This window comes from Galeopterus variegatus, unplaced genomic scaffold, assembly GCF_000696425.1.
Source record: "Galeopterus variegatus unplaced genomic scaffold, G_variegatus-3.0.2 Scaffold9520, whole genome shotgun sequence".
Taxonomy (NCBI): domain Eukaryota; kingdom Metazoa; phylum Chordata; class Mammalia; order Dermoptera; family Cynocephalidae; genus Galeopterus; species Galeopterus variegatus.
Window position 1 is genome coordinate 11,073 of NW_007735631.1, and position 25,408 is coordinate 36,480.

Below are 25,408 nucleotides of genomic sequence, written 5' to 3' on the forward strand. Positions count from 1 at the left end.
GTGGGTGCCACTGTGTGTAACACTTGCCAGCCTCCCTTCCTGAGCCAAACCCCCCACAAAAAACAGGTTTCTACAGATAAAAATATCTAGCTAGAATTAAATAATGCTCTGTTTTTAGTCTATTGATTATTACTGGTTATTAAAATTATGGTTAGCCTTTATTTATGGCAAAGGATACTATTTTTTGTCATTTGAGTTAGTGATATAAAGTTTTCTTTCAAAATAAATAAATGTATTGGAATTTAAAAGTAACCCCATTAAAAAATAAGTAAATAATAGTTGGTATAATGATATCACAGAAATTGTGACAGCAGAATGTAAATGACCGAGGTTTGGGGGACACGATTGCCCACTCTGGCAAAGGTAACATGATGGGATGGTGTGACCAGGAGCACTGGGCAATGAGTCAGGGGACCGGGTGCCTATCCTGGTTCCTTCCTGCCTCCTGGGGGCCTTGGGCAGTCACCTTGCCTCTTTGAGCCTCAGTTTCCCCAACTACAGAGTGCCCTGTGAGGCTTCTTTTGTTTGGCAGTCTACAGTTCAGCCCTTGCTGAAGTCACAGCAGCCTCTTTTCCAGCCTAGCTCAGCCCTGTCCTCGTCCCCTTCCAAGCCTCGCCCTCGTGTGCCCTGTGGGGGTGGGCGGGGAGGGGCTCCCAGTCTGGAGCCCTGCAACCACTCCTCTCCCCACCTGTGTCTCGGCATATGCCCCATCCCCTCCCCACACCCGGCTTGGTTTTGTTTTTCAGCTGAGTTTGCTCTCCTGGGGCAGGCAGGCCTCCGCAGAGACACGCCAGGGCCCTGGGGGAGAAAGTGGAGCCTCACCCTAGCACAGGGTGGGGATGGCCCTTCCGCCCACTTGGGAAATGCCGCTGCATTTGTCTCGCTGAGCCCAGTGACAAAAGGAAAACTCGCAAACCAGAAGAGAGGCCCAGCAGCTGTCCCGCAGCTGTGCTGTGACGGCCTGTCTTCACGTCCCCTGCTTCCTGGCTTCGGAGAGAAGACCTGACCGCCTGTCCCCCTGCCCGCCCAGGCTCGTCCTCCGCTCTCTCTTCACACCCTCTCAGAGTCCACTGGAGTCCAGACTCAATTCTGCCAAATCTGCCTGAGGCAAGGCCCTGCACTTTTCCACAGCTTGATTTCCCTGCAAATAAAATTGGAATGACCATGCCCAATATACCTACCGACCTCACAGAGACTGAAGGACCAAGTGCAGAAGTGGAAACAGGAGCACTTTGGGTAAATTCAAAATGCTACACTCATTTGAGGGATGATTACGTTACTAGGGTGCCGGGGGTCGAAGGGAGCAGACTGAGAAAGCCGGGGCCGCAGCAGCCCTACAAGCCCCGCACTTGCCTGCCTATCTAGTCCTCCAATCTCTGAGACCCTGGGGACTAAGGCTAGGGAAGAGGCTTGGGTCACCTGGTTCCACCCCTTCACTTACAGACGAGGAAACTGAGGCCTGGAGAGGTTCCGGCCAGCACCTGCTGCAAAAATTAGTTTTTAATTATATCCTTCCTTACGCTGCTGTTTCATCTGTTCATTGTTTTTACCTATAGCGTAAAGACTTTAAAGACTTGTTGGCTGGGTAGATTAATTCTTGTCAGGACCAAAGGGTAAAAAAAAAAAAGCCCCAAACAAAACTCTGCTAATTTCTTCTGGAGCAAAATAAAGAAGTTTGCAATTATCCTTGATCCTTCAAATCTCCCCTCTAAGGTTTCAGAGGCTCCACTTTGAATATGTGTGTGCAGGGGCAAGGCGGAGAGCAATGGCCAGCTCATCCAGAAGCTTCCTTCTTGGGAGAAGACACTGTTCCTACAATTCTCTGTGTCCAGAGAATTATCTGCCTCACAATATCTCATTGGGATGGAAGAAATTGAGTCCCGGGTCGATCCAAGTATTAGTTTTCCCAGCCTAGCTATAAACTCAGCACTCGTAGAACTTGATAGGAATGGCTGATGAAGACTTGCTGATTGATTAAGCTAAAGAAAAATGCAAAGCTGGCTTCTGTTGCCTCTGGGGAGAGAATTCCTTCCCAAGGACCTTCTGAGAAGGGCCTGCTACCAACCTTGTCCTGGGCTGGCAGAGCCTGGTGCTTCACAAGCTATGCAGCTGCCATCCCGAGTCCCTTAGCAGAGATGTCTCTCCCTGAACATGCTGACCAAATTGCCCTGGACTTGCCTGCCCCTCCGCCACAAAGGTCCACACAGCCAGGACAGTGACCAGTGAGGTTCTGCCTTCTCCTGGGTCTGGCGCTCCTCACAGGGCAGGAGGACGGGGCAGGCCACCATGTTCACTCAGCTGAGGGACATCTGAGTTCGTGCCCTTAGGATTGGCTGCAGAAGCCAGGGAGGTTTATGAGAGCTCTGGAACTGACAACACGCAACCAACCAGCTGCCCTCCTTGGGGGATGCCTGTTCTTGGTGGACAGTCAGAAAGGTCCTGTGGGACCCCAGTCCCGGGCCTAGGAGCATTTCATTTCTTCCCTGCTGAGGAAGGCATTCTTCTCCTTTCACACCCAGTTCCATGCTCAGCTCCTCCGCGAGCCTGCCCCGGTTTCCCCCACCTGCGGCTCACCCTTGGGGGACACCGCTTGCATTTCCTCGCTGGAGCAACACCCTCCTCCATTCATAAGCCCATAGTGTTAACCCGGGGCGCGGAAGGCGCACGTTCCTGCCCCCAGGAAGGACACAGAACACGGATGAGCAGCAGGGAGCTGGAGATGGTCTAGCAACAGTCTCGTCCTGCTGATGAGAAACTGAGCCCCGCAGGGAGAGGGTCCTAGCAAGGGTCCTGTGGGCAGGGATGGAGAACCGGCCCCCAGGCCAGTGCTTCTTCTCTCTCTCCATGTCCTCTCTGGACCTGGCTTATCCCGTGCTCTAGTTCCTCTTGCTTTTACCCACGGGTAGAAAATCGAGCAGAGAAAGGAGTCTCCCTGAGCTCAGCCCCAACCCCAAGGGCGACAGAAACTCCGCACTTGGAAAGCAGAGCCGCTTGGATGCACTGTGGCTTATAAAGGAGGGCCTGTCCCCAAGAACACTCCTGACACAGACATTTGCCATAGGCTTCTTCTCCAGTCTGAGTGTAGGGAGTGTCCCAGTAGCAGCAATTTGTCTGTGAAAACATGCCACATGCTGAGCTGCTACCTTCAGCAGGGAGGGGTGCTCTGGGAGCCGGCCCGGCAGCTCTCGCTCGTTCGCCTCCATTCTCTCTCTAGGGCACATTCTGTCCCTCGGCAAGTAGGATCGTTGCCTCTTCTTGTTGGGTGAGAGCCTGGGGCCCTTGTGGGACCCTCCTATCTCCCAGGGCTGGGTGGGGGTGAATCACAAGCTGGCAGCAGGGACACCGAGTTGGCAAACACATCAATCGCTCCCTCCTGGAGCAGGACCCATGCCTGCTTGGGAGTAGGAGCCCGTGGCTGATTCTCTATCTTCCCCTCACCTGGATCTTTCAAGAAAAGACAGAGGCTCAGCGGGCACTGCCAAAGAAACCCAGCTCATGTGTCTGGGAAGTGGTGTTTAGAGCTGAGAAACGAGGGCAGGGGAGAGGGAGTTGGGTCTGAGTTTTAAGTCAGGGTAGTCACTCAGCAGAGCGACTTGCTGTGTCTCAGTTTCCCCCTCTGTAAAGCTAAAGTAAACGAACTCCTATCATCTCCTCATCCTGTTGCAAGGGCTAATTAACTGCTGTTCTCCCGGTGCCCGGAGGTGCTCAGGTGAAAACGGGAGGAAGTGCAGAAGCCTTTATCCATCTGTAGTCCTGAAGCAGAGACCTGGGCTGGAGGGGCTGACACTGCCTCTGGCCCTGGAAAGACTGCCATGCAGGCTTTGACTGTGGGGCCCTGCAGCTACTCAGAGTCAGCTCGCAAACCACACAGAACCCTAAATGGGTCCCGGGCTAGGATCTAATCCAATTTCCTTGCTCTATAGTTGATAAAACCAAGGTCTAGGGAAGCAAAGGCCACTCCAGTTCCCTCGGCTTATAACAACCCAGCCGATACTTCCCGCTGCTGACCTGATAGGTCATATCCATAGCCCTCCTACTGTCCTTTACATAGGAATTTTCACCCATTTCAGAAATGGGCAAGCAGAGGCTCATCCAGATTACATACTTGTCTAGGGTCACGTAGTTAGTTAAGGGGCAAAGTCCAAGGCTTGCTCCTCCACACCAGGCTCTCTGGGCATGGCCTCTGTTACCTGTGCACTGGCAAGGAGGGTCTCTTTCTACTGCTCCTAGGGCAAGGTCCTGCCAAGTTTCTCTCTGGCCTATGGCTCTGCCCTTGGGGACATTCAGTCAACATGGTTAACTGTGACTGAGCGTGAATCACCAACCTGGGGAGCACTGTGCTTGGATTTCCCATCCCCTACTGAAGCTCAATACAGCCACAGTCCTCTCCTCTGTGACAGAGGCTCACCCAGGTTGCATTGGGTCTAGGGTAGACAGGATCAGCTCTCCTGAGGGTAAGGGTCCCTTGCATGTTGTCCACAAGACCCTGTCATGAGGGGACCATTGCATACCCACATATGAGTTAGGCAGGTACGACTGAGAAGGGGTGGAGAGAAAGATTGTTAATGAGTTCTGGGTCAAATGAAAAAATTCAGTCAATGAATAGGACAAAGCCTGGACAAAGGTAGAATTCTCCCTCACCATATTCCTGGGGCTTCCACTCCCAAAAGCTCCAGGCTGGATTTAACCGAGCACCATGGATGCCCTGTTCCAGACCTCCTGGTGATGATACCCACATGGCTTCTCTTCTCTGTGGATCAGGTCTTGGGCAGCATGGTCTAGTCCAATTCACAGCTGAAGAGCATTTTACCTGATATGACTCACAGGAGAACTGAATGATCAAGATGTGCTTCTTGATTTAAAAATAGGAAAACCCTCTAGAGCTGGAGTTGATAGAGAAGAGTATTGTCATCTCCATCAAAGCACTTCCTGGAAATCAAAACTGTCCACTTGCCTCAGTTTCATCTGGGATGAACCCATGGGATAAAGGCCTATTTTCAGCTTTGGAATAGAAGGGCTGTGCTTTCCAATGCCTCCAGCTCTCTATTCCCCTCATCCTGGACTTGACTGACCCAGAGGAAAGTATTCAAGTGACTCATGAGTGGGACAAAAGCCTCTATTTTCTCACCAGAATGGGCTGCAGCCTGAAGTAATTCTGCTTCGGTCCTTAGCCTAGGAGAGGAGAGTTTAAAGGAGTCTTGTTTTTTTTATAGGATTGAGTACAGAGATACTCTGACCTAGGGTTGCCAGATTTAGCAAATAAAAATACAGGACATGTAGTTATATTTGAGTTTCAGAAAAACAACAAATAATTTTTAAGTATAAGTATGTCCCAAATATTATATTTTGTTGTATTTTATCTGGTAGCCCTCCCCTGACCTCCATTAATGCTGAGTGAACCCAGCTTGACTCTAGGAAGGAAAAAACATGACCATTCTCCTGCTGTGTTTGAGCTAGGCTGACTCTCCAAAGGAGAGAATAGACCTGGATGGAGGGCAGGGGAAGGCAGGAAGTGAAGGGACTTGATCTCCTGAGCCTCTTCCAAATCCCTATAATGCAGATCCAGTGTAAAAATATTGAGATTGCAGAAACACATAAAATGGCCGTCAAAAAAAGTGCAAATGTTTGGGGCAATGAAAACAAAATTCCACTAGGTTAGGAGTTAGGAGGTTAGGGATCTAGTCTGCTCTACCATTAGCCATTAACCAGCTGTGTGATCTTTGATGAGCAACTTGTCCTCTCCGGGCCTGATTTTCCCCAACTATAGAATGTAAACCCAGATGGGACTCTAGTATTCCATGAGCCTGGTTCTCCATGAGACTGGAACAGCATAGCTGAGTCTGTCCATCTGAGAAATCAGGCAGTGGGGCTAAAAACTGCCCCATCCTCTCCCTGAGGTCTGTGGAACTCTGAGGCTCCAACGCTGTCCTCTAGAACATTCTTATCTCTGAAGGAGAAGCAAGTTGGAGTGGCCAGAAGGGAACAGAAAATTGACTGGGCTAATGACTTTCTTTGGACCATCTTTTCTTCTCCTTAAGCCCCTTGATGCTTTTTGTATGTCAGACTAACTTTGTTTTAAGCTTTATTTTATTACAAGACTCTCTATATTCAATTTTATTAATTTGTGATATGAGTGACCATAGATTTCAAATAATATGATGGTTTTTTAAAATTAGAAGGCTATTGCTGAAATAGAATATAAGGTAAAATTTTAAGGTAATACCACTGCTTTTTAAACATTTTAAAATCTTTTTGGAATTGCCTACAGATCCCTTACATATTTAAATAAAATATATGCTCCAAGATGACAAAGCTTTGTTATTTGAGGATGGTTTGATATTTGATCCTTGAGCCAAATCTCAAGAGTGAGGTGCTCAAAGTGGGTAATATTGTTCCTGGTCAAACACAGGACATGACAATAAAGAAATGAGACCGGTTTTCTTATTGGCTCCTAAAATGACACTAAGAACAGTTTTATTTAAAAATTTTTAGAGCTTCTGGAAGCATTCGGAGCCATGGCAGTATTGGTGTAAGACTCCGGTAGAGGAGCTAATGCTTTCATTCTGTGTCTGTTGACCTCTGTGCTTCTCCCAATTCAACTGCAGGTTCATCAAGGGCAAAGTCAGAGCCTCTTGGACCTGTAGCGTGCCTTGCTCACTGCCACGCCCCAGCAGTTGCTCAAGATAAGTTGGCTGACTGAGTGAATATAAAGTACCTGCGGGAAATGTCCTTCATCAGCTCTCAGAAGCTCTAGAAAACATGCTGACTACGCTCGTGCAGACGAACCACACCCTCCTCCCCACGCTCCCTGCCTTCTGCTGCCATGTTGTTTTCACCAGAGAGAAAAAATCAAATAGTTCTGTTGTACCATCCATGGGAAAATCCCACAGGCACAGGATTATCCCATGCCACAGAACTCTATTTCTTTTTCTCCTGCTCTTCTTCTCCCTCAGTCTGGACCCTGTTTGGTTTTGCCCAGTCCTCGGCTGATTATATGTCTGGCTCCAATATTATTCCTCTTCTTCCCCACTTGGCCCCCTCCCCCTGCCAAATCCTCGTGTGTGCTCAGCTCTTCCCTGTTCCCATAGCCTCTCCTGAACTGAGAGGAGACGGGACATGCCTCAGCAGCTACCCTGACATGAGTCATGTCTGCAGTCCAGCCAACGAAGAAGGATCTAGGAGGGTTGGGCCTTAGGCTGCGGGGAAGGAAAGGGTTTTCACTGCTCGTCAGAAAATGGGCACGGTGGGGGGCAGTTTGGGAGCATTCAAAGCTAGTGAGATTGCTGAGGAGTGAGTTAATTAACCAGAAGCAAAATGCTCAACATGGGCTCTATGAGGATTTTATTCAAAAACACCTCTTGCAAAGAGTTTCTTTACAGCTCTTGCTTACAAATTTCCACGGTTACGCTGACCATTAGATAACACTTCACAATTAATGTAACATGATACCAACCTGTGAGTGAAGTACACGCACGGGTATCATCATTCTCATTCTACAGATGAGAAAACTGATGCCCAGAGAGGTTAAAAGGTTTATCTAACACCACAGAGACAGAGAGCGGCAGGACCAGGACTAGACTCTAAGCCTTCTAAGCTCTGATCTGGTAGCATCATCTATGTAAGACGTGGGACATCTATGCTGCCAGCATGATTACTCATTCTGACTTCTGGTCCCGTGACCTGCCTTCCTTAGGTTTCAACTAGTTCCTTACACTGCATTACAAAGCCATTTTCTCAGAGTCTGTCTGGTCATCACCTTTTCTGTCAAAGCCCTTCATTCGCATCTATTCCTGATCTGCCAGCTTATTGGACTCAACAATATTCACACTGCACTGAGGGTGTCAGATGACATCAAGAATCAGGAAAAAAGACAATGAGAGAGGTAAATTTGCAGCAAACCTAGTTCATTTTCCCCTTTAGTTTCCAACTCTTAACATGCAAGAAAGAGATAGCCTCCAAATTTGACCCAACAAGAATTTAGGAAGGAAAGAATCATACAAATGACAAATGAACACCCGACTCATAAACCATTCACCCTCTCCCTTGCACAGGACCCAGGACCTTTGACAATCAAGAGCGACATCTGTGAGCAATGTGGCTCAAAGCAGACACTGTTGATCCTGGAGCCCAAAGAAGATGGAGCCCCAGTTACCTGTGGAAAAGCAGCCTTTATCCCCATCTGCACAATGTCTCAAGGGCCTCACAAAAGACTTCCCAAGAACAATGCAGGCTAATGTTGAAATTAGCAAAAATAAACTTGGGGGCTAGGAGAAACCTTGGGTGCCATCTGGTCCAATGCCCCTGATTTTAGAGTAGAAAAAAACTCCTGCTCTGGTTCTCATGCTTGTTCCAGAGCACCTACCATAGCAGGTGGCACAGAGTTAGGGCTCAGTAGATACGTGTTCAGTAACTGGATGGATGGGTGTAGTGGTTTGAGATCACAAAGAAAGACTGAAAACAGATCCAGGATTAAAGAATCTAGAATAATCTCTACCCATGTTAATTAATAAAATAGTCAAGAATTGTAATATTTGCTTTCGTTCGTGCACATTTGTTCATTTAATGCTAATAGTTAACCCCCAAAGTAGACTTTGTTATATTTGCAAACTGAGGCCCAGAGGTTGAAGTATCTTGCCCGAAGTCACATGCTCCATGAATAGCAGAACTAGAATTTGAACCCAGCTTTGTCTGACTTATATACTCCAGCAACACTCCACTCCAGCATGTAGCCTCTTATGCAGGAGTCACTGCAGTGGACATGCTCTCCTGGCCTCGGGGGACCTCTTAGATCCCCCTCCCTGGCCATCAATACATAGTGAAGAGAGAAGCTCTTTCAGGATTTTCCTAGAAACATCTAAACTGGTCCACAAATGGACCTCAAGAATTCAAACTTCTCAAATCCATGCTCAAATCGGACACATTGAAAAGTGGGCTTCTTTTTTAATGCTTTTTAAAATGCTTTTTCTACAATGTTCTCTTTTGAGACATTCAGAAATATCCAATCAGCCCAAACAGGAGGCTGCATAAGAGCCATCTGTGAAACAACGGCCAAACCAACAGACCCACTCAGAGTCGATAAGCCTTGACTCACGGACCAAAGCCTGCATCACTCTTTTTAGGAACCGGTGCAGGTTTTCTCCACCTTAAACGCCAAATCATCCCATAAACATTCCAGGTCTTTTGTAATGGAAGCAGTTCCTTACCGGATATCCCCATGAGCCATTCCCTGCCTGGAACTTGGAGTAGTAGCTGCTCCGGCTGGTGGTCCCATAGTTGTTGTAATTGTCAGCCAAGCCATCATACATGGAACCTGGAGGGCAAAGGAAGGGGGTTAGGACAGGGACAGCTATGATCTTCTTTCACCCCTGTGTCCAGGTCCACCATGCTCATGGGGAAGACCGGGCCTGGGTTCCTGGAGGAGGAGGATGGAGAATAAGTCACCTGCTGGCTCTCTCCACCTATCACCACACCCTCCACAGCCAGGGCCAAGGGCAGAGCCATGACAGATTTCTGCAGGGATAGCTCCAGAAGGCTTGGGCAACCCGTTCTTTGGGGCCTAATGGCTCCCCTGCTGCTTGGGGTAGGTTGTCAGAAGTTGGCTGGGAGGGCCTTGGAGCACCATCGTTCCATCCCAGGGAATCACGACTCCATGTTCCACAATGGTCAGCTTCCCACTTGAGGAAGGCAGGCAGGATCTCGACACTCCAGGTCCAGCAGCCACAGCTGATTAGAGTCTGATTCCAGGCAGGATTCTGGATTCAAACTCCAGCCTGGCCCCCACCAGATGACCAGGTAACCTACCGCCCCTTCATTCATCTCCCACATGCTCCAGCTGGTTAGGGGGAGTGGCAATCAGCCTCAAAGGCCAAGAGAGGATTAATTAATGTTTTTGGAGTTCTTGAAGACCCACAAATGACAGGCTCCGCAGGACGACAGAGTGTCATTAGGGTTATTAGCAGCAAAGTGGCTTTGAATCACAGAAAGCAGAACTGGATTTTGGGCTCATGGTGGGGTCACTACCCTGATCTCCCTTTCACTGGATGGCAGGGGGGCCCTAAGGGACAGCCTCAAGTCCACACAAGCTGGTCTATTCATTTTCTTACTATCCTTGCAGCATGGCCAGCAGTGACACCCTCATGACTGCTCTCATCACTTCCCTTGCTGAATCTCCCTTCCCTCCTTGGCCACACCATCAAATCTCGCCCAGCTTTCAAAGTCAAGCTCAAGACCTCACTCCCTCCAGGAAGCCCTTTCTGATCAGCCCTGCCCAAGGCAGTTTCTCCCACCTCTAAACACATACTGTCCTGCTATCTGCACCCCAAGTCTCATCCTGCCTGGTGTCCTATTCCCTTGTCTACACTGGGAGCTCCACAAGGGACAAGCCATGGCTCTATGGCCTGGACATCCAGAGCAAGCCCTGCCCCATACTCCTATTAAATGTGGCCTCTGGGAAGAAAGGTAAGTAGGATCCAGTGGAATGAGCATTCCTAAGAGGAATGAGCATGCCTTTTCCCTAAAGCGATGGTCAGACTCCCTCATCAGAAACCCTGTCTGGGGAAGAGGGTTGACAATGATCTTACCTGGCTTAATTAGCTAAATCTCACCCGGCTGCCACACCCACCCAGACTCCCAAGCCTTTTCCCGGGGGACTGGAATATCTGAGCTGGGAACAGAGGGCAGCTTTGGAAGAAAGCCGCATCCCTGCCTGGTGCCACCTCCTCTGTCCAGTGCCAGATAAGCACCATAGCCCACAGCAAGTGGCACTGCCACTGATTCCCTGCCTGCCCCCACCCTCCATCATGGAGGAGCAATGGGACACTAGGGCTGTCGGGCTGTGGCAGACGGAGCTTGCCCTGGGAGCCTGGAGGTGTTGAAATTGGTCCTGGCTCTGGCACTGGGGCAAGGCACTTGCTCTCTCTGGGCCTCAGCTTCCTGTTCTGTAAAAAGAGGCAGTTGGCATCAAAAGGCACGTACAGCTCCAGTGTTCTGTGGCTGTGTGATCACAGGACACAAGCCTAATGGCCCTCAGAGGAGCCCAACTTCTCTTCTCTAAAGATGGGGTTCAGCTCATAAAGATCAAGGGCAGCCGTCAAAGGCTACATCACATCTCTTCTGCAGACTGTCTCAGGGTCCTTCCAGAAGCTTCTGCATCCTTGAGAGCCCCAGCATCCCACTCTTGAAGCTGCAGGCCCAGGCCTATCTCCTGGAGGGACTCCCCACTGTGAGCGACCTCCTGGGCCTTTGCCCCGTGGCCCCTGAGCCTCTGACTCGCTTCACGCTCCCTGCCAAGAGCAGATGGCTTGCCCTTGCCCTTATTCCAGTAGCCACTCCTCCAGGAAACACTGCCTGATCAGGAGACTGGAGGCAAGGCTCATGGGCTCGGCTACCCAGAACTAGTGCTCACCAGGGAAGGGGGCTACACCTAGGCTCATGCAGTCAGGACCCTAGGCGGCTGATAGGGTAACACTTCCCCTCCACCCAGCCCACTTCCATCATCCCTTCCAAGTTCTTGGCAAGAAAGAGCTTGCATGGCTCTCGCCTTATGAGCAGTTATTTCCAAAGGGCAGGTGTGGGTCAGCCAGATGCTTCCGGATGGAAAATCTGGAGTGGTGACAGACAAGGAATTCTATGGAACCCCAGGGAGGCCTCCAACCCTGCTGAGAGGGAATCTGCCAGCAGCTACGGTGCTGCCCTCTAGGTCTTCAGATGAAGCATCTGCCTCCTTGCCCTGCACCTGCCACCTCCCTTGCACACACTCTTCTCTTTGCACAGGTGAGGCCTCTGCCATCAAGGCAGGGGTAGACCCAAGGACACATGGAGGCAGGGGGTTGGATGCCTGATAATTTCCAAAGCCAGTCCCCATGTCCTGGCAGTGACTCTAGTGAAGACAGATGTGTGCCATAACTCTCACTTCTGGTTGGGCCAGGGCCTCCAGGCCCTTCTGGGCAGCTCTTGAAGGCATGCCCTAAGATCCTTCTGCAGCTGGGGGTCTGCCTGGTTCCCTGGGAGAGGGAGGCTGCCACCACTCCAGCCAGGACTGCTTCTCTGGCAAAAGGTAGCAACACTTGGGGTGGAGGCAGCGAGGGAGGGGAGGAGTCCAGAGATGTCCACACCTGAAGTCACACCTTGCAGTGTGCCAGATAACCAAGGAGTGCAGGTGGCAGATGAGCTCTGTCTGTAAGAGCACAGCTCCCACAACAGAAGCAGTTTCTTCTCTCCTGGCCTCCAGCGTGTCTCGCTGGTAAGCAACGCCCTTTGAAAGTCAAGTTCAACAGCAAGAACATGGGGCTTCTAATGAGTGTAACAGTGATAACTCTGATAGCTTTACTTCTCCACCTAGGAACTCACTTCTAGGAAGCCTTTCCTGATTAACAACACCTGGTCCCATCACCCCTGGCCAATTGTCCTCTCAGTACAGGAGCATGGTAAGGTGTAGTCAATCTTCCATCTCATGCCTGTACCAGTCTCTACCATAATGTACGTAGGGCACTCCCTGAAGCAGGAATCATGTCTCTTCTTTTCTCAGGATCTTGGGCACAGGGCACTGCTCCGCCAGGGCTGACCTAACCTGCCTGAACTGGCCCTTTTTGTCCACAGCTCTTCTCCCCTGCCCCAACCCTTGTAGTAAAGGTGCTCTGGTGCGTGGTGCCTAGGGGTTCGACATCCCCATTTAATACAGAATGAGCTCAGGATCCTCGAATGCTACTCAGCCAGGCTTTCCTTCCACCCAAAGAGGTCCCTAGTGGTTGGGGTAAACCAGAAAGAGAGAGGGGCTGCACACAGCTCCAGAACAACCAAAGCCACCTACTTGAGGAGGATTCTTGGTTCCAGGTGGTAAGGGGAGGTCACCCTAGCACCCAGCTAATCCCACAGAACCACCCCATCCTCCCAGCCAAGCACCCGCCTTCCCACTGTTCTCTTTAGATGAGTGTACACACCAAGAGCAAAAAGATGGTGGCTTCTCAGCGAAGCTGGCAGCTGGCCCAACCTGTGAGTCATCCTCAGGAGGATCTGCCCACCCACAGAACCCCAAAGTCAAGGAGCAAACATCTCAGAGCATATATGATTTTCACCAGTACACAAGCAATCCGAGCTGCTCTGTCCATAGCTTGTCTCATTCTACATCCGTGTCCCAGGGTGTAAAACCATCTCAGAAGACCCGCCACCTGGATGATCAGCATCTCTGTGTGCTGCTCCTTTCGGTGGATCAGATGGATGACTGGCTGATTCTCTCTTGCATCACAGGGACAGCCCAAGCTTTCCCACCTACAAAGCCTTTGGAAATGGAGGCAGCTCCTATGCATGGATACATGGGATCCTCACCCCGGTGGGCCTGGCAAAGCCGTGTGGGATGACTCAGCCTCTTCCACCTCCCGGCTCTCACACAGGTCACACCCACCGCACCTGAAACATTCTTTCTCTTCTTCTCAGCCAAGCCCTCTCCCTGCATTCAAAACCTTGCACAAAAATCAGCTTCTCCTAAAGATGACCCCACCCAGCTCTGAGCACTCCAGGCCCTCCAGCATAACCGTGTCAGCACTCCGTCCAGCTGCTGTACTTACTCTGTGCTGGCTTGTGAGTTCCTTGGAGTCTGGCTTCTGTACACTGTGTTTGGGGGTGGGGGGTGCACACCTGTGTACCCTTCTCCCAGAAAGCAAGGCCTAAGTCTCCTCCATCATGGGGGCTCCCTGCAGCAAGGGATCTTCACTTTCACTAGATCTCTACCCCACCCCACCCCATCCCTGGGTCGGGTTCTACATAGAGAAGGTTCTTAGGACATTGGCTTGCCTGAGCAACAGGCTGCCCTCAGGAGCAGAGGTCATCTGAAACCCTGCTCCTCTATGCCCCCTTTCCAAATCCCTCTCCCTGGCTGGACTTGTCACAGGGCAAGCTGCTCTGGAGGGTTATCTCTTGCCAAGTCTGTCTCTGATAATGCTGATGTCTCTTCTGGCTTCTTCTATATTTGAATAAAGCCCACCTGTCCCTCAGCATAAAAAGTTCAAGAAAGGAAGCCTTGAAAATGCCTTTACTTTACCCCCTTAAATGTCTTCCACCCATGGTGCGCAGTAAGGCTGGGCCCATAGCAAGAGGAACTTAAATGAGATAACAGGAACTGCCAGGAAGACCTGGCTGAGACAACATCCCTTGCAGGTGTTCAAGAGTGGGCAGGAGTGGGCTGTGTTTACAGGAAGGTTCAGGGGCCTCGAGGGAGGAGAATGGCCAGCTGTCCTCCCATCATCTGTGTCCAGCTGCTGGGAGCACTGGGGACATGCCTCCCCTACTCCAGAGATTCAAGGAGCCCGTGGAGGGCGAGGAGTTCAGCACAGCCTCCCCAAGCACTTTGGTGTGGTTCTTGACCTTTCCCTGGGCATGTGTACAGAACAGAAATGCCAAAACAAACTGGGCTGCTATGGCCTGTGTTCTCTCCTCTCCCTCACCAGCCATATGACTCTCTGGGGCTCTGCTGGGACACGTTCATGCCCAGATCTGCCAAATCCTGCTGCTCTTCCTGATGATCTGTTCATGGCCACCCCTAAACCTGAGGATGGGGCAAAGCATGGGAGCATCCTGTGGGGACAGGACTGGCACAGGGAGCAGAGTGGTGGGTTAGAGCGGGCAAAGGCTGGAAGGGGACTCAGCCACCTGGCTGGGGTCCACAGTAAAAACTGTCACCAGTAACTACTACTTTAGGTGTCCATGCAAGCGTGTGCATGCGTGTGCGTGAGTGAGAGTGAGTGAGAGTGCGTGTGACGGGAGTAGCTCAGTGGTTCTCGAACTTTGCTACATTTCAGAATCAACTGAGAGTTTAAAGTTCTCCTGCCCTCCATACTAAGTCAGAACTGCAATTTTAAAAAGCCCCAAGTGATTCCAATGTGCAGCCAGGTTTGAGAACAGTGGACTAGAAGATTTTTTTTGTATATTAGGATGTTTACAAGAGAGACTCCCTGAGTGCTATGCCTGGAGGGGAGGAGCCTTTTCACAGTTAGAGCTGCAGGCAGTATGGGTGAATGGTTTGCAGAGGTAGGGAGTTATAAAATCTATTTCTAAAGAGCATTGCCATCACAAAGCACTTTAGATAGGATCTAGTCCAGTCTCTGACAGTTGCAGAGACCCATAGAGGAGCAGTGACTTGTCCAAGATCGCACACCAGGCAGCGGTAGATGCCAGGCTGGGCTCCTGCCACGGCACAAGCTGCAAGGTGAAGTGTGTGTGTGTACGTGTGTGTGTGTGTAGGTGGTGTAGGCATGTGCATACATGTGTGTATGTCTGCGCATGTGCATATGTGTATATGCATGAGTGTGCATGCGTGTGGTGCATGCCTACAAAGAACTTCACATGAGGGTATCTAACATTCTTCCATTTGCAATGAGCTCAGCAAAGGAGCAGGATCCAGGCAAACAGGGTTTGCCGTGTAACACCCTGGAATACCCAGCATTTTTGCATGTGTTGTAACAGGCCAGCGGAAATTCTGGCTAAAACTCCAACTTTAAGCCAAGATACATTGTAAAGAAACAAGAATTGGTTCATGTGAAGTTTAATTAGTATGTTTCACTGCTGGAACAAGCTGAAGCACAAGTACCCTTCGCCATCTCCCATCTCAGCTTTGGTCCCAAGAAAACAACCCACAGTGATGTCTGTTCACAGTCTGTGGTCGGGAAAGGGCAACTTTCAAGTGAGTAGAATGCTCAGGCAGAGGTTCATGCTGAGACACAGACAGACACAAATACAAAAAGCCACCAAAGGCAGAGGCTCCCAAGGCTAGCTCCTTCACCATGCCCTCTGTGGAGCTGGCACAAGCCTGCCCCCTAGGAGGACCTGAACACACGCAGGAACCATGGAAGAGGAGCAGGCATCTCCCCTGGCCCAATGTCGCCGCCACCCCCTATCTCCTACCAGAGAGAAATAGAGGTTTGGTAATTTTAGCTGGGAAATGGTACTTTCAGAAGAAGAAAGAACTTCAGGCCCAAGGCTGAAATAAGAACCCACAGACATCTAAGCAGGCAGCGAGACACAAACAGGGCAACGGCACCGGTGTTAGGCTTTCCCTGGAAGGAGAAGTGATAGGAAGCTCCTTTCGTTGAACTCTGCGTGGGATGTGTGTTCAGAGGTGGGGGGTGGGGGGAAGGGCGAGGGGTTGGGATCGGAACAAATAAGATTTGGGTTTAGCTTCAGAAAGAGATTCCAAGTGAAGTTATAAAGACCTGGAAGGTGGAAAAGTGTTGTTGTTTGTTTTTTTCAGGCTGGATAACTACTGTGCCAGACAGTTACCCCCACCCAGGGCAGCTCATCATCAACCCTGGAGGGCCTTACCCCACCTCAGAGAGGTCAAGTCTCCCTAGCTAAGTTCTTTTGCTGAGTGGCCACTTCCCCTCGGTTTCCTGTTGCCCCCCACACAGTCTGGAAAGAAAAGTACCCCAGACACCCTGATGCACACAGGGACACTCTGGAACAGAGGGGAGCAATACTTCGGGGCCAGTTCAAGATGGGTAGGCACATTCAGAGCAACCTCCTGTGCAGAGTCTCCAGGCCACAGAGACCCCTTCCCCCGCCCAGGGACTTCGTGACCAGGGTGAGGTGCCTGTCTGATCTGCCGTGTTTCAGGGAGGGCATGGGTGGAGACGGGCATTTAATGCCAAGCTCCTTCCCTGGAGGTCCTTCTTCGGGCTCTCAGTGGCTCAATTCAGCCTCATGACAAGACAGAAAAGAGCCTAGTGGGGAGGACTCCGAGGAAAAACTGATTCTATCACCAGGACCACAGGTGGCCGACTTGGCTGTCCTTCATGGGGTACAAGGAGCGGTGGCCACTCTGCCAGGCAATCTGTGGAGTGTGGCTGATCTTCTTTAGAGTGGAGTCTCTTAAGTACGTGGGGGTCTGAATGGGATTCAGGGGGCCCAGGAGGATCAAAGACGCTAGAGAAACTCTCTTTTTTCTTGGAGGAAACTAAAGGAGAATTTGAGTCTATCCAGGGGGAAAGGGGAAAGGTCTGGGTCCTTCCGTGTCTGCCAACTCATCCCTACTGGGAACTATAGCAGGCTCACAGCACACAAAAAGAGAAAAACACGGGAAAAGAGGGAGCAGAGTGACTAGAGTTGGCCACAGAGCAAACAGGGAATGCTTGGGCGTTGCCAATGGAGAGGACAGAGAAATTTGATGAACACAAAGCCAGATAAACCAGAAACACCAGCTCCAAGTGACCAAACCGCCTCTTCCAGTGAGGAGGACGCCGCTGGGGAGACTGGCCCCCTTTGGGAGCCTCCCCAGAGGCTGAGGGTGGAGAGGACACGCCCCACAGGATCAGTCCTTGGAGAGGTTCTGGAGACGTATGCATTAGCCATCAGGGTTCACTCACCTGGCGGCTCAAGCCCCGGGGGAAACTTGGGATGGAGAAACAAAGAGGAAATAAATGGGAACCTCATCAGATGGATGTCACTCCCCAAGACCAAGGCCAGAAACAGCACTTCATGACCACAGACACTCAGCCAGTATCCGCATATGTGGGAAGAAGAAAGGGTGTTTGGGGCACCCAGTCTGACATTGTTCTGGAGCTGTGAGCCAGGAGCTCAGGCTGGGATCGGGTGTGAGTGGAGACGAGACAGGCAGGTCTTGTGCAGAGAAGAGAGAAGGGTGGCTTGAGCTGTGCCCTGGGCTGTGGCCAGAAGTGGGGGCACTTTGTTATTCCAAACCTACATCCGAAAGAGGCTAGTAAGCGGCTACCAAGGCACTAAGTAAAAGGGAAGGAGGCAGGTCCTCTGGAGGTTGTATGACCTCAAGTGGAAATCTGGCGGGAGAGGAGCCAGGAGCCGGCACAAGAGCAAAGGGCACAGAGAGCAGCAAAGGCCTTCAGTCTGGGTGCGGGGAGTCCTCTGCCAGCCGTTTTCTCTGCCCCCGCCCCACACAGGGGCCACTCAGGCATGGGGGTGAGGGGACACGACAGAAGCCAGAGGTAGAAAGTGTGAGCTGGGGTTTGGTGGGAGAACGGTGGGGGTCTGTCTCCTTTGTCTCCTTTTTCTCTACTACCCCCTGACCCTCACTCTCTCATAAGGGCCGGACTTAAAAAGTCTTGGTTGGCCTCTACTGGTTTGCAGCGTGCAGAGTCTTTATTCGCATTTCACTAAATTTAGCTAAATGAAAAATAAACAAATCGAAAGTTTCATTTTAATAAAACTTTCTTCCTGGGGACCCTTTGTGTTAAAGCACTTGGTTTAAAACTTGTCCACGAATGCCCCTGTCAGGTCCTGCAACTTCCTCCTTGTTTCAGGGGTCCTACCCCTTTCTTCTGGGGGACCTTGTCATTCACAGAGGCTGGTGGAGGGGGGTAGGGCGTCAGACCCAAACCCGGATTGAAAAAGTAGCAGTGAGGGCTCAACCGAAGTCTTCCTGCATCTAGGGTGTTTCCAACCCTGCCACCCTCATTCCCGACGCTCCCCAGGAGACACTTGTCCCTACTTAAGCTGGGCGGGGTAGGGAGATTCCAGTGGGAAAGGGGGTTCTGCATTAGCTATTAGGGAAAGAGGGCATCCCCACCCCCTTCCCTGTCCTGGGGCGCGCTGGCCTTGTGGGGGGGCCACCTTCGAACCAGACTTGCCTCTTCCTGCTGTGAGGCTCTCGCTAAAGTGCTGCGGAGTTCCAGAAACTTATCCCGCTCCTCATGTCACCTCCCCAATCCGAAGCGTCTCTCCTGAGCCCACACTCCAGTCTCAGTGTTGCCCTCACCCCGTCCACCGCCACACACGGGCCCCACCCAGACTCGGATGTCACTCGGCCTGGGTGAGGGGCGACGGCCGCTGGCTGAAGGCGCAGGGCATCGCGAAGCCCGGGGAGGATGAGGTGTGAGCGCTGGGCCAAGGCCACCAGGACAGCTGGGGCAGGAAAGGATGCGGGGTCGGTCCCCGGGGCAGGATTGGGAACAGAAAGACGTCTAGACCCAGGGATGCGGGCCGGAGAACGGCTCGCGGGTGATCTCAGCCTCCCAGCGCGTCCTTGGAGAGATGCTCCTGGCTGTGTCCCCTCAGTGAGCCACCCACCCTTGCCCACCAGCGCGCCGTCGAGCTCATGGAGTCCGGTGGCAGGCCGTGGCTCCATTCTGTTGGAACCGGCCTGGAGCTCGGCTGCTTGCAGTTGGAGCGGACCCTGCCCGGGGCCCGCAGCCCCTCACCTCCCTGCAGCCCCGGGATGCGCGCGCCCCTCGGTCCCCGCCACCAGGCCGTGGCGCGCCGGGAAGGGGCGCACAGAGCACGCGGGCGCCGGGCCTCTTTACCTCGGTTGGAGTGGCTCAGGGTGGACGACTGGGAAGACTTGGACTTCTGCCGCTTGAAGGTCATCATCACCTGCTCCTGCACGCGCTGCCTGCCCGACGTGCCTGTCTTCATCTTTTGGTCCGACGGCAGGGCCAGCGTGGAGTGGTCCTGGTTCTGGAAGCATTCGTACGCCAGGGCGGTCTTGAGCGGCGAGTGGTTCATGGTGGCTGGGGGCGCGCGCGGGCCGGGGACTGGGGCGGCAGAGAGGCGCTGCGAGGTGCGGTGCAGCGGGCGGGCGGAGCGTGCTTTCCTCGCTCTCAGCGGCTCCCTATGGCCATAGGGTGAGTGGTCCGCGCGAGGGCTTCCGGCAGCTGCTGCTGGCGCCTGCACCTGGCTGGTCCCTCTGCTGGCACTGGCGAGGCCCGCCCTCCGTCAGACAGGATATACCACCTCTGCCCTGCACCACCCACTCCACCGGGCTGCGCGCCGCCGCTCAGACGCGGAGCTGCAGGGCACTGCTGCTGCGGGAGCGAGCGCTCTCGGGGGCAGGGCTGAGTCCCCAGTGTGGGACGCTCTGCACCTTCCTGCTCGCTCTTCCTTTCTCTCCCTTTAACCGTCGCAGGCGTGAGTCCCCAGGGCTACGCCCCTCTCTCCTGTTCCTACTTGCTCGTGGAGAAAGCATGCGCTCAGCTCAGGAACCGAGGGGACCTCTCTCTAGGAAAAAAATGATCCTTTTTTGAACCCCTCCCCCAGGAGACACAGGCGCCCATCTACCTTTGTACTGAGGTCATGGCAGAGACCAGCCCTGTCAGTGGGGGCTGCCAGGCAGATGGTAGAAGCACAGCTCCTACCCAAAGGAAGAGCTCAATCTTGAGGGGACAACCTTGAGTCTGAAGGGAGTGGGGCGGTGGCACGAAGGCCACAGACTTGAGATACAAAGCCACAAAGTGTACACCTGTCGCTCGTGGGTATGCCCTGGTAAAATACCATGCGAACAGTGGATCCTCTCTGGAACTCCATACGCAGCCCCTAAAACAGTGCCTTGCATATGTTAGAAACTCAACAAAAAATATCTTTGAATGGACGAATGAATGAATACACCCTGGTAAAATACCATGCGAACAGTGGATCCTCTCTGGAACTCCATACGCAGCCCCTAAAACAATGCCTTGCATATGTTAGAAACTCAACAAAAAATATCTTTGAATGGACGAATGAATGAATACAGGTTTATTAATTTAATTTAAGGTAAACTAAGTCTAACGTGAATCCTACCCAGATCCTTGCTGAAAAACCGGAAAGCTGCCTCACCCCTAAAACTCCCCCAGAATGGACTTGTTATTCTAGGACTACTGTGTTCATTCTCCTCTAGGCACGCAGACCTCCGGGGACACGTGTGCGGTGATGTTTCATTCACACAGCCTACTCTTCAGGCATGGAGGTAGCTCACAGCAGCGAATTTGGTGTGTAACTGGAGCTGAATTAAAGTACGGTGTTGGAAATCTTTTTAAATAATACCCATTCTGCTCTTCTTTGAGTAAACGACATTGAACATATTGGAGGCAGTGCAGTGACTCGAGTTTCTCATTCGACACATCCATTACTGAACTGTGTAGCAGTGCAGTCCAGTCAGCTTCTAGGTTTCCGGGTGTCCACCAGCTGTGTGATGCTATCACAGCTGTCACTCTTGCTGTTGTTTGTAGTTGCCACTCACAGATCACATGCTTCACTTCTAGTTCACCCCTCTGATCTGCAGAGGTCTGTACAATCAGAAAGCTATGCTTGGTGGGAATTATATGTCAAGGAAGGATCAAGAAGACTGTGACTGTCTCAGAGATCACATGAAGGTCACTCACTTACTTCCAGAGAAATGGGTGTCATATGTTGGGAACCTCAGCTTTTCCCCCAAAGGCATTCCTGTGGCCACATGCAGAGCAGATTATTGTAAAGCAGATCATAGTGTCAAAGAACAACTGTTTTATAATCGAGGATTGTGTTCCTAAGAACTTGCTGCTAAATAAACCAGAGATGTGACCCAAAATATGTCATAGATAGATGCAAAAGTTCAACACCCATAAACTTCCATCATCACTTAATATTGTAAGATTCTGCTTCCAGCCATACACTGCCGGGGATGGAGGCTTGGACACCGTCCAGCCAAGCTCCACATTTCGTTGATGAGGAGAGGAGGTAGCTTGCTCGCGGTGTCTCGGCTAATATGTGGTAAAGCCTCCATTCTAACCAGGCCTGGTGACTCCTGGTCCAGTGCTTGCTCCACCACACCATCCAGCCTCCCTTATAAAAGTCCTATAAAATGGGCATTAAAGTACAGTGCACACCGATTATATACAGGCCCAATGTAGTATAAAGTATACACAACAGCATATAAAAATACATTTCCTTTGTATCACACATTTGGCCTATCTGAAACCTAATAATAAACATTAATTAAGTCTTTAAATAATGATAATTTCGTTACCTTCTACGATATAGAAGGGCCCTGAAGGAGGTGATTGGAGTAGTCCATATTCCTATAAAAGGCAAGGTCATGGGAGATGAAACTGATTATCTTTAAAATTATTTCCAGGTACAAAGTTCAGTTTTTCTAGCTACTTCTCTATTATTTTTGATATTGACATTGTCTTCATGTATTGATAGCAATAGCTGGCATTTACTGTGCTCCTATGAGGACAATGCCTACAAACAAGGCATGGTTCTGAGCCCTTTATATGGGCCATGTTATTTGAATCCTTACAGAAACCCTATGAGGTGGGTACCATCACCATCATCCTTCTTTTTCAGATGAGGAAACTGAGGCTCAGTGAAGTCACCCAGCTGGTGATTGGCAGAGACAAGGCGCAGCACAAGCGACCTGGATCCAGAGCCTGGGCACTCAATGGTGGTGCCAGGCGGCCTCTTTGTGATTTTCCTGTGACCAGTAGTGGGTTCAAAACCCCTGCATGGATCAGTCTTTTAACAGAATCCATCCCATCACATGGCATGGAATTCAGGCCAGCTAGTTCCAGTTCCAGTTGTGTCACTAACTAGCTTCATGATGTTAGACAAGTGTCCCTTCCCTTTTCCTTGCACCAAATCTGTAAAGTGAGGAGGTAGATTTGATGGCTCCTAAAATTCACTCTGTAATTCAAATATCAATTGTGGGCATTTATAGAGCAGGAGAGTCTTGAATCAGATCTTCTGGACAATATGTTTTTTGTCTCTCCTACCCCCAACATCAAAGTGAAGAGGAGTCTGGAAGTGGTCAGAGGGTAACTAACTAATACCTGCCGAGCCATTCATGGAGCTAGCGAGCTATCCCATTGAGACATGAGCCATCCCTGCACACCAACAGCAGGTCTATTTTGAGTATGTTATTTTATCAAATCCTCCCAATAACTCCTCAAGGAGGGAGGAGGTATTATTTTGCAGATAAGGAAATATGCTGAGAAAGGCTAAGTAAGTGAAGCCTAGATTTGAGCCAAGGTCTCACTTCTGACCTAGGGCAGTCAAGTCACTTGTCCTGGGCATGCTGAGAAAGGCTAAGTAAGTGGTAAAGCCTAGATTTGAGCCAAGGTCTCACTTCTGACCTAGGGCAGTCAAGTCACTTGTCCTGGGCCAAGGTGTGGGGGTTACATTTGTGCTGGAAGGATTGGTGTGGGGATAAGTGTATGGTTTTGAGCCAGCAGGCCAAAGCTGTTTCTATCACCTCTCTTCTGCCTGCCTAAACCCCACCCCATATGGGATCCTGTCTCAGAAATCAACTAGAAAATAGAGTGATACTTCTAAAGTGGAGAATAGATGCCTAGGAGGCACTGTCACATGAGGCTGAGCTCTGAAATGGCACACTTTTAGGTGACTGTCAGAACATGTATCTACATGGGGAGAAGAATTCTAATGGGTATGGGTTGAGTTTGGAGGGCTTGGGGGTGGTCTGGGGAAAGCTTCCTGAAGAAGTTAATTTTGACCTCATTCTGAAACAAGACAACTATATCTTCATCCTTGAATGGATGAGTATGAATGGGCTTCTAATTCTCTCTGCTACCTGCCCAACAGCACTAAGTGTGACCCAGATTTCACTCTCAACACTCAACGTTCCCAGTCTTCATGACAGTAAGACAGCCTGGGACCTCAATGTTCACTAAAAAGTGGAATAGGAATTCACTTATTCAGCAGGTATTTACTGAGCATCTACTATGTGACAGACCCTGTCCTAGGCACTGAGGATAGGGCAGTGAAGAAGACAAGTCTTGCCTTTACAGAGCTTACCTCTAGAGATGGAGGAAGGGAAGGCTGGGGCTCCCACTGCTTCTAAGAGTGACTGGGCTAGAGCTTCTCCTTGCTCAGGTCTCCCAGGTGAGGGGACCACCTCCACCTCCACCCCAAACTGATGCAGACACCCCTAGGGAGCTGGAAGAGGTAATCTTCCTCTCTGCAACATTATGCTTCCCCAAATGGCCCCACCTTATTCAGCCCAGTCCCTCTGCAACTGACCTTTGGTCCAGGCACCTTTGAACTTCATGGGCAGTGGCCACAGGCCAGCTGTCAGGGCTTTTCTAGCTGAGTTCCTTTGGTCAGTTAGAAGACTCAATGGCTGCCCAACTCAGGAACCTCAGAACCTTCCCTGATGAACCCACACTGCCCTCCAATCTCTAAATAGCTTCTGTGTTTTCTCCCTTATCATTTCGTTTCCCTACCAGCCCTTGACCGACTCACCCCATGCGATGTCTGCCCCTGTGTCTTTGCACATATGCTATTCCCTCTTCCTAGAGCCCTCGCAGTCGGTCACTTAATATGTATTGAGTGTGTAAATGGGCTGGACGCTGTGTCAGCCCCTGGGGATCCAGCGAGGAAGAGACCAGATCCTGTTTTCATCTGACTTGTGTTCTAAAGGGGTAGACAAAGAGTAAACTTGTATATGAGCTAGCAAAATGATTACAAATTACAGCAAGTGCTGTGAAGGAAATAAACGAGAGGCTGACAGAGAACACAGAGAGGGGCGACTTCAGCTATGGTGGGCAGCGGCAATGGGGCTGAGGCCAGAGCATAAGGGGTCGTGTCCATCTCAGAAGTAAGGAGGGAGCTCCAGGCACAGGGAACGGTGAGGGTAAAAGCCAAGGGCCTGGCAGCGAGAGAGGAGAAGTGGGCACGAGATGGGCAGGCAGGCAGTGCCCCTGTGATGATGGAAGTGTTCTGGGTCTGTGCTGGCTATTTAAATCCATTGAAATTATATGAAATAAAGACATTTAGTTCCTTAAACAAACCAGCCACATTTCAAGTGGTCCATCACCACATGTCACTGGTGGCTACTGTAATGGACAGAGTAGGATCATGCTGGACCTTCTGTATTTCTGGCTGGGGATTGAATTTTATTCTAAGAGCAATGAGAGGCCATTAAAGGCCTTAAACAAGAGGGTGACAAAGCCCTCCTACCTCCTGCCTTCCTAGCTTTGGTCACTCCTATCTGTGCTCACGGAGGAGTCCCCAAACCAAAGTCAACACCCCTCCTGGGGCCCTTTGTACCTGGTGCCTGCCCTTGTCCTGCTTGATCCTGTTCACGTGTCTGTATGACCTTGAGCAACCCGATAGAAGGAATGTGTGCATTCATTCCTGTTTCCTCACTGTCCACATTACGGTATACATCAGGTGCTCAACACAAGTTCAATGACCCAGACCTTTCCCAAGTCTCTTGAGTAATTTGGGCTCAGTGCATCCTGGTCAAGCCTTTGCTTTTCTAAAGGCCAGTTTCTTTCAGGACATTGTCCTCACCTCCTGCTGGTGGGAATTCCCTCAGAAATGCATACAGAACCCAGGCCCATCTCTCTGGGCATCCATGAGAGCTCAGGGAACCTGCCTTTCTACTTCCTAAGGGAGATTTACATCAGGAAGTTAGAATTTGTTCAACCCCCTGCCCTGTCCTAGACATCTCAGGAAAAACCAATCCAGAAAGTCATCTTCACAAGGATCTCAATAAACAATGCCTCATAGAAACTCTGTGGTGACCCCTTTCAGAATCTTGAACCCTCACTGCCCTCAGGGTACCAGGGCCAGGAACGGACCAGACCCCTGATGTGACTGTACGTTGCCCTAGGTACTAGACTGCAGGCCATTGTGCCTGGAAGGTGCAGAGGGTGCACAGAGAGGCTCCGGGCCATGGACGGAGGAGATGGCA

The 25,408-nt window shown here is 50.9% G+C and overlaps 1 protein-coding gene across 1 annotated transcript in view; it reads right to left on the reverse strand.

Moving 5' to 3' along the window:
- LOC103609355 (plakophilin-1-like) overlaps positions 1 to 19,707 on the reverse strand; it is a gene marked incomplete at its 3' end in the record, with an annotated part of 29,350 nt that extends 9,643 nt beyond the window's left edge. The window contains exons 1-2 of the mRNA XM_008593684.1: positions 19,260 to 19,707; positions 9,204 to 9,310 (exon numbers count right to left, since the gene is read on the reverse strand). Coding sequence (XP_008591906.1) covers positions 9,204 to 9,310; positions 19,260 to 19,461 — 309 coding nt within the window. The remainder of the gene's footprint in view (positions 1 to 9,203; positions 9,311 to 19,259) is intronic.
- Positions 19,708 to 25,408: the final 5,701 nt, after the last annotated feature.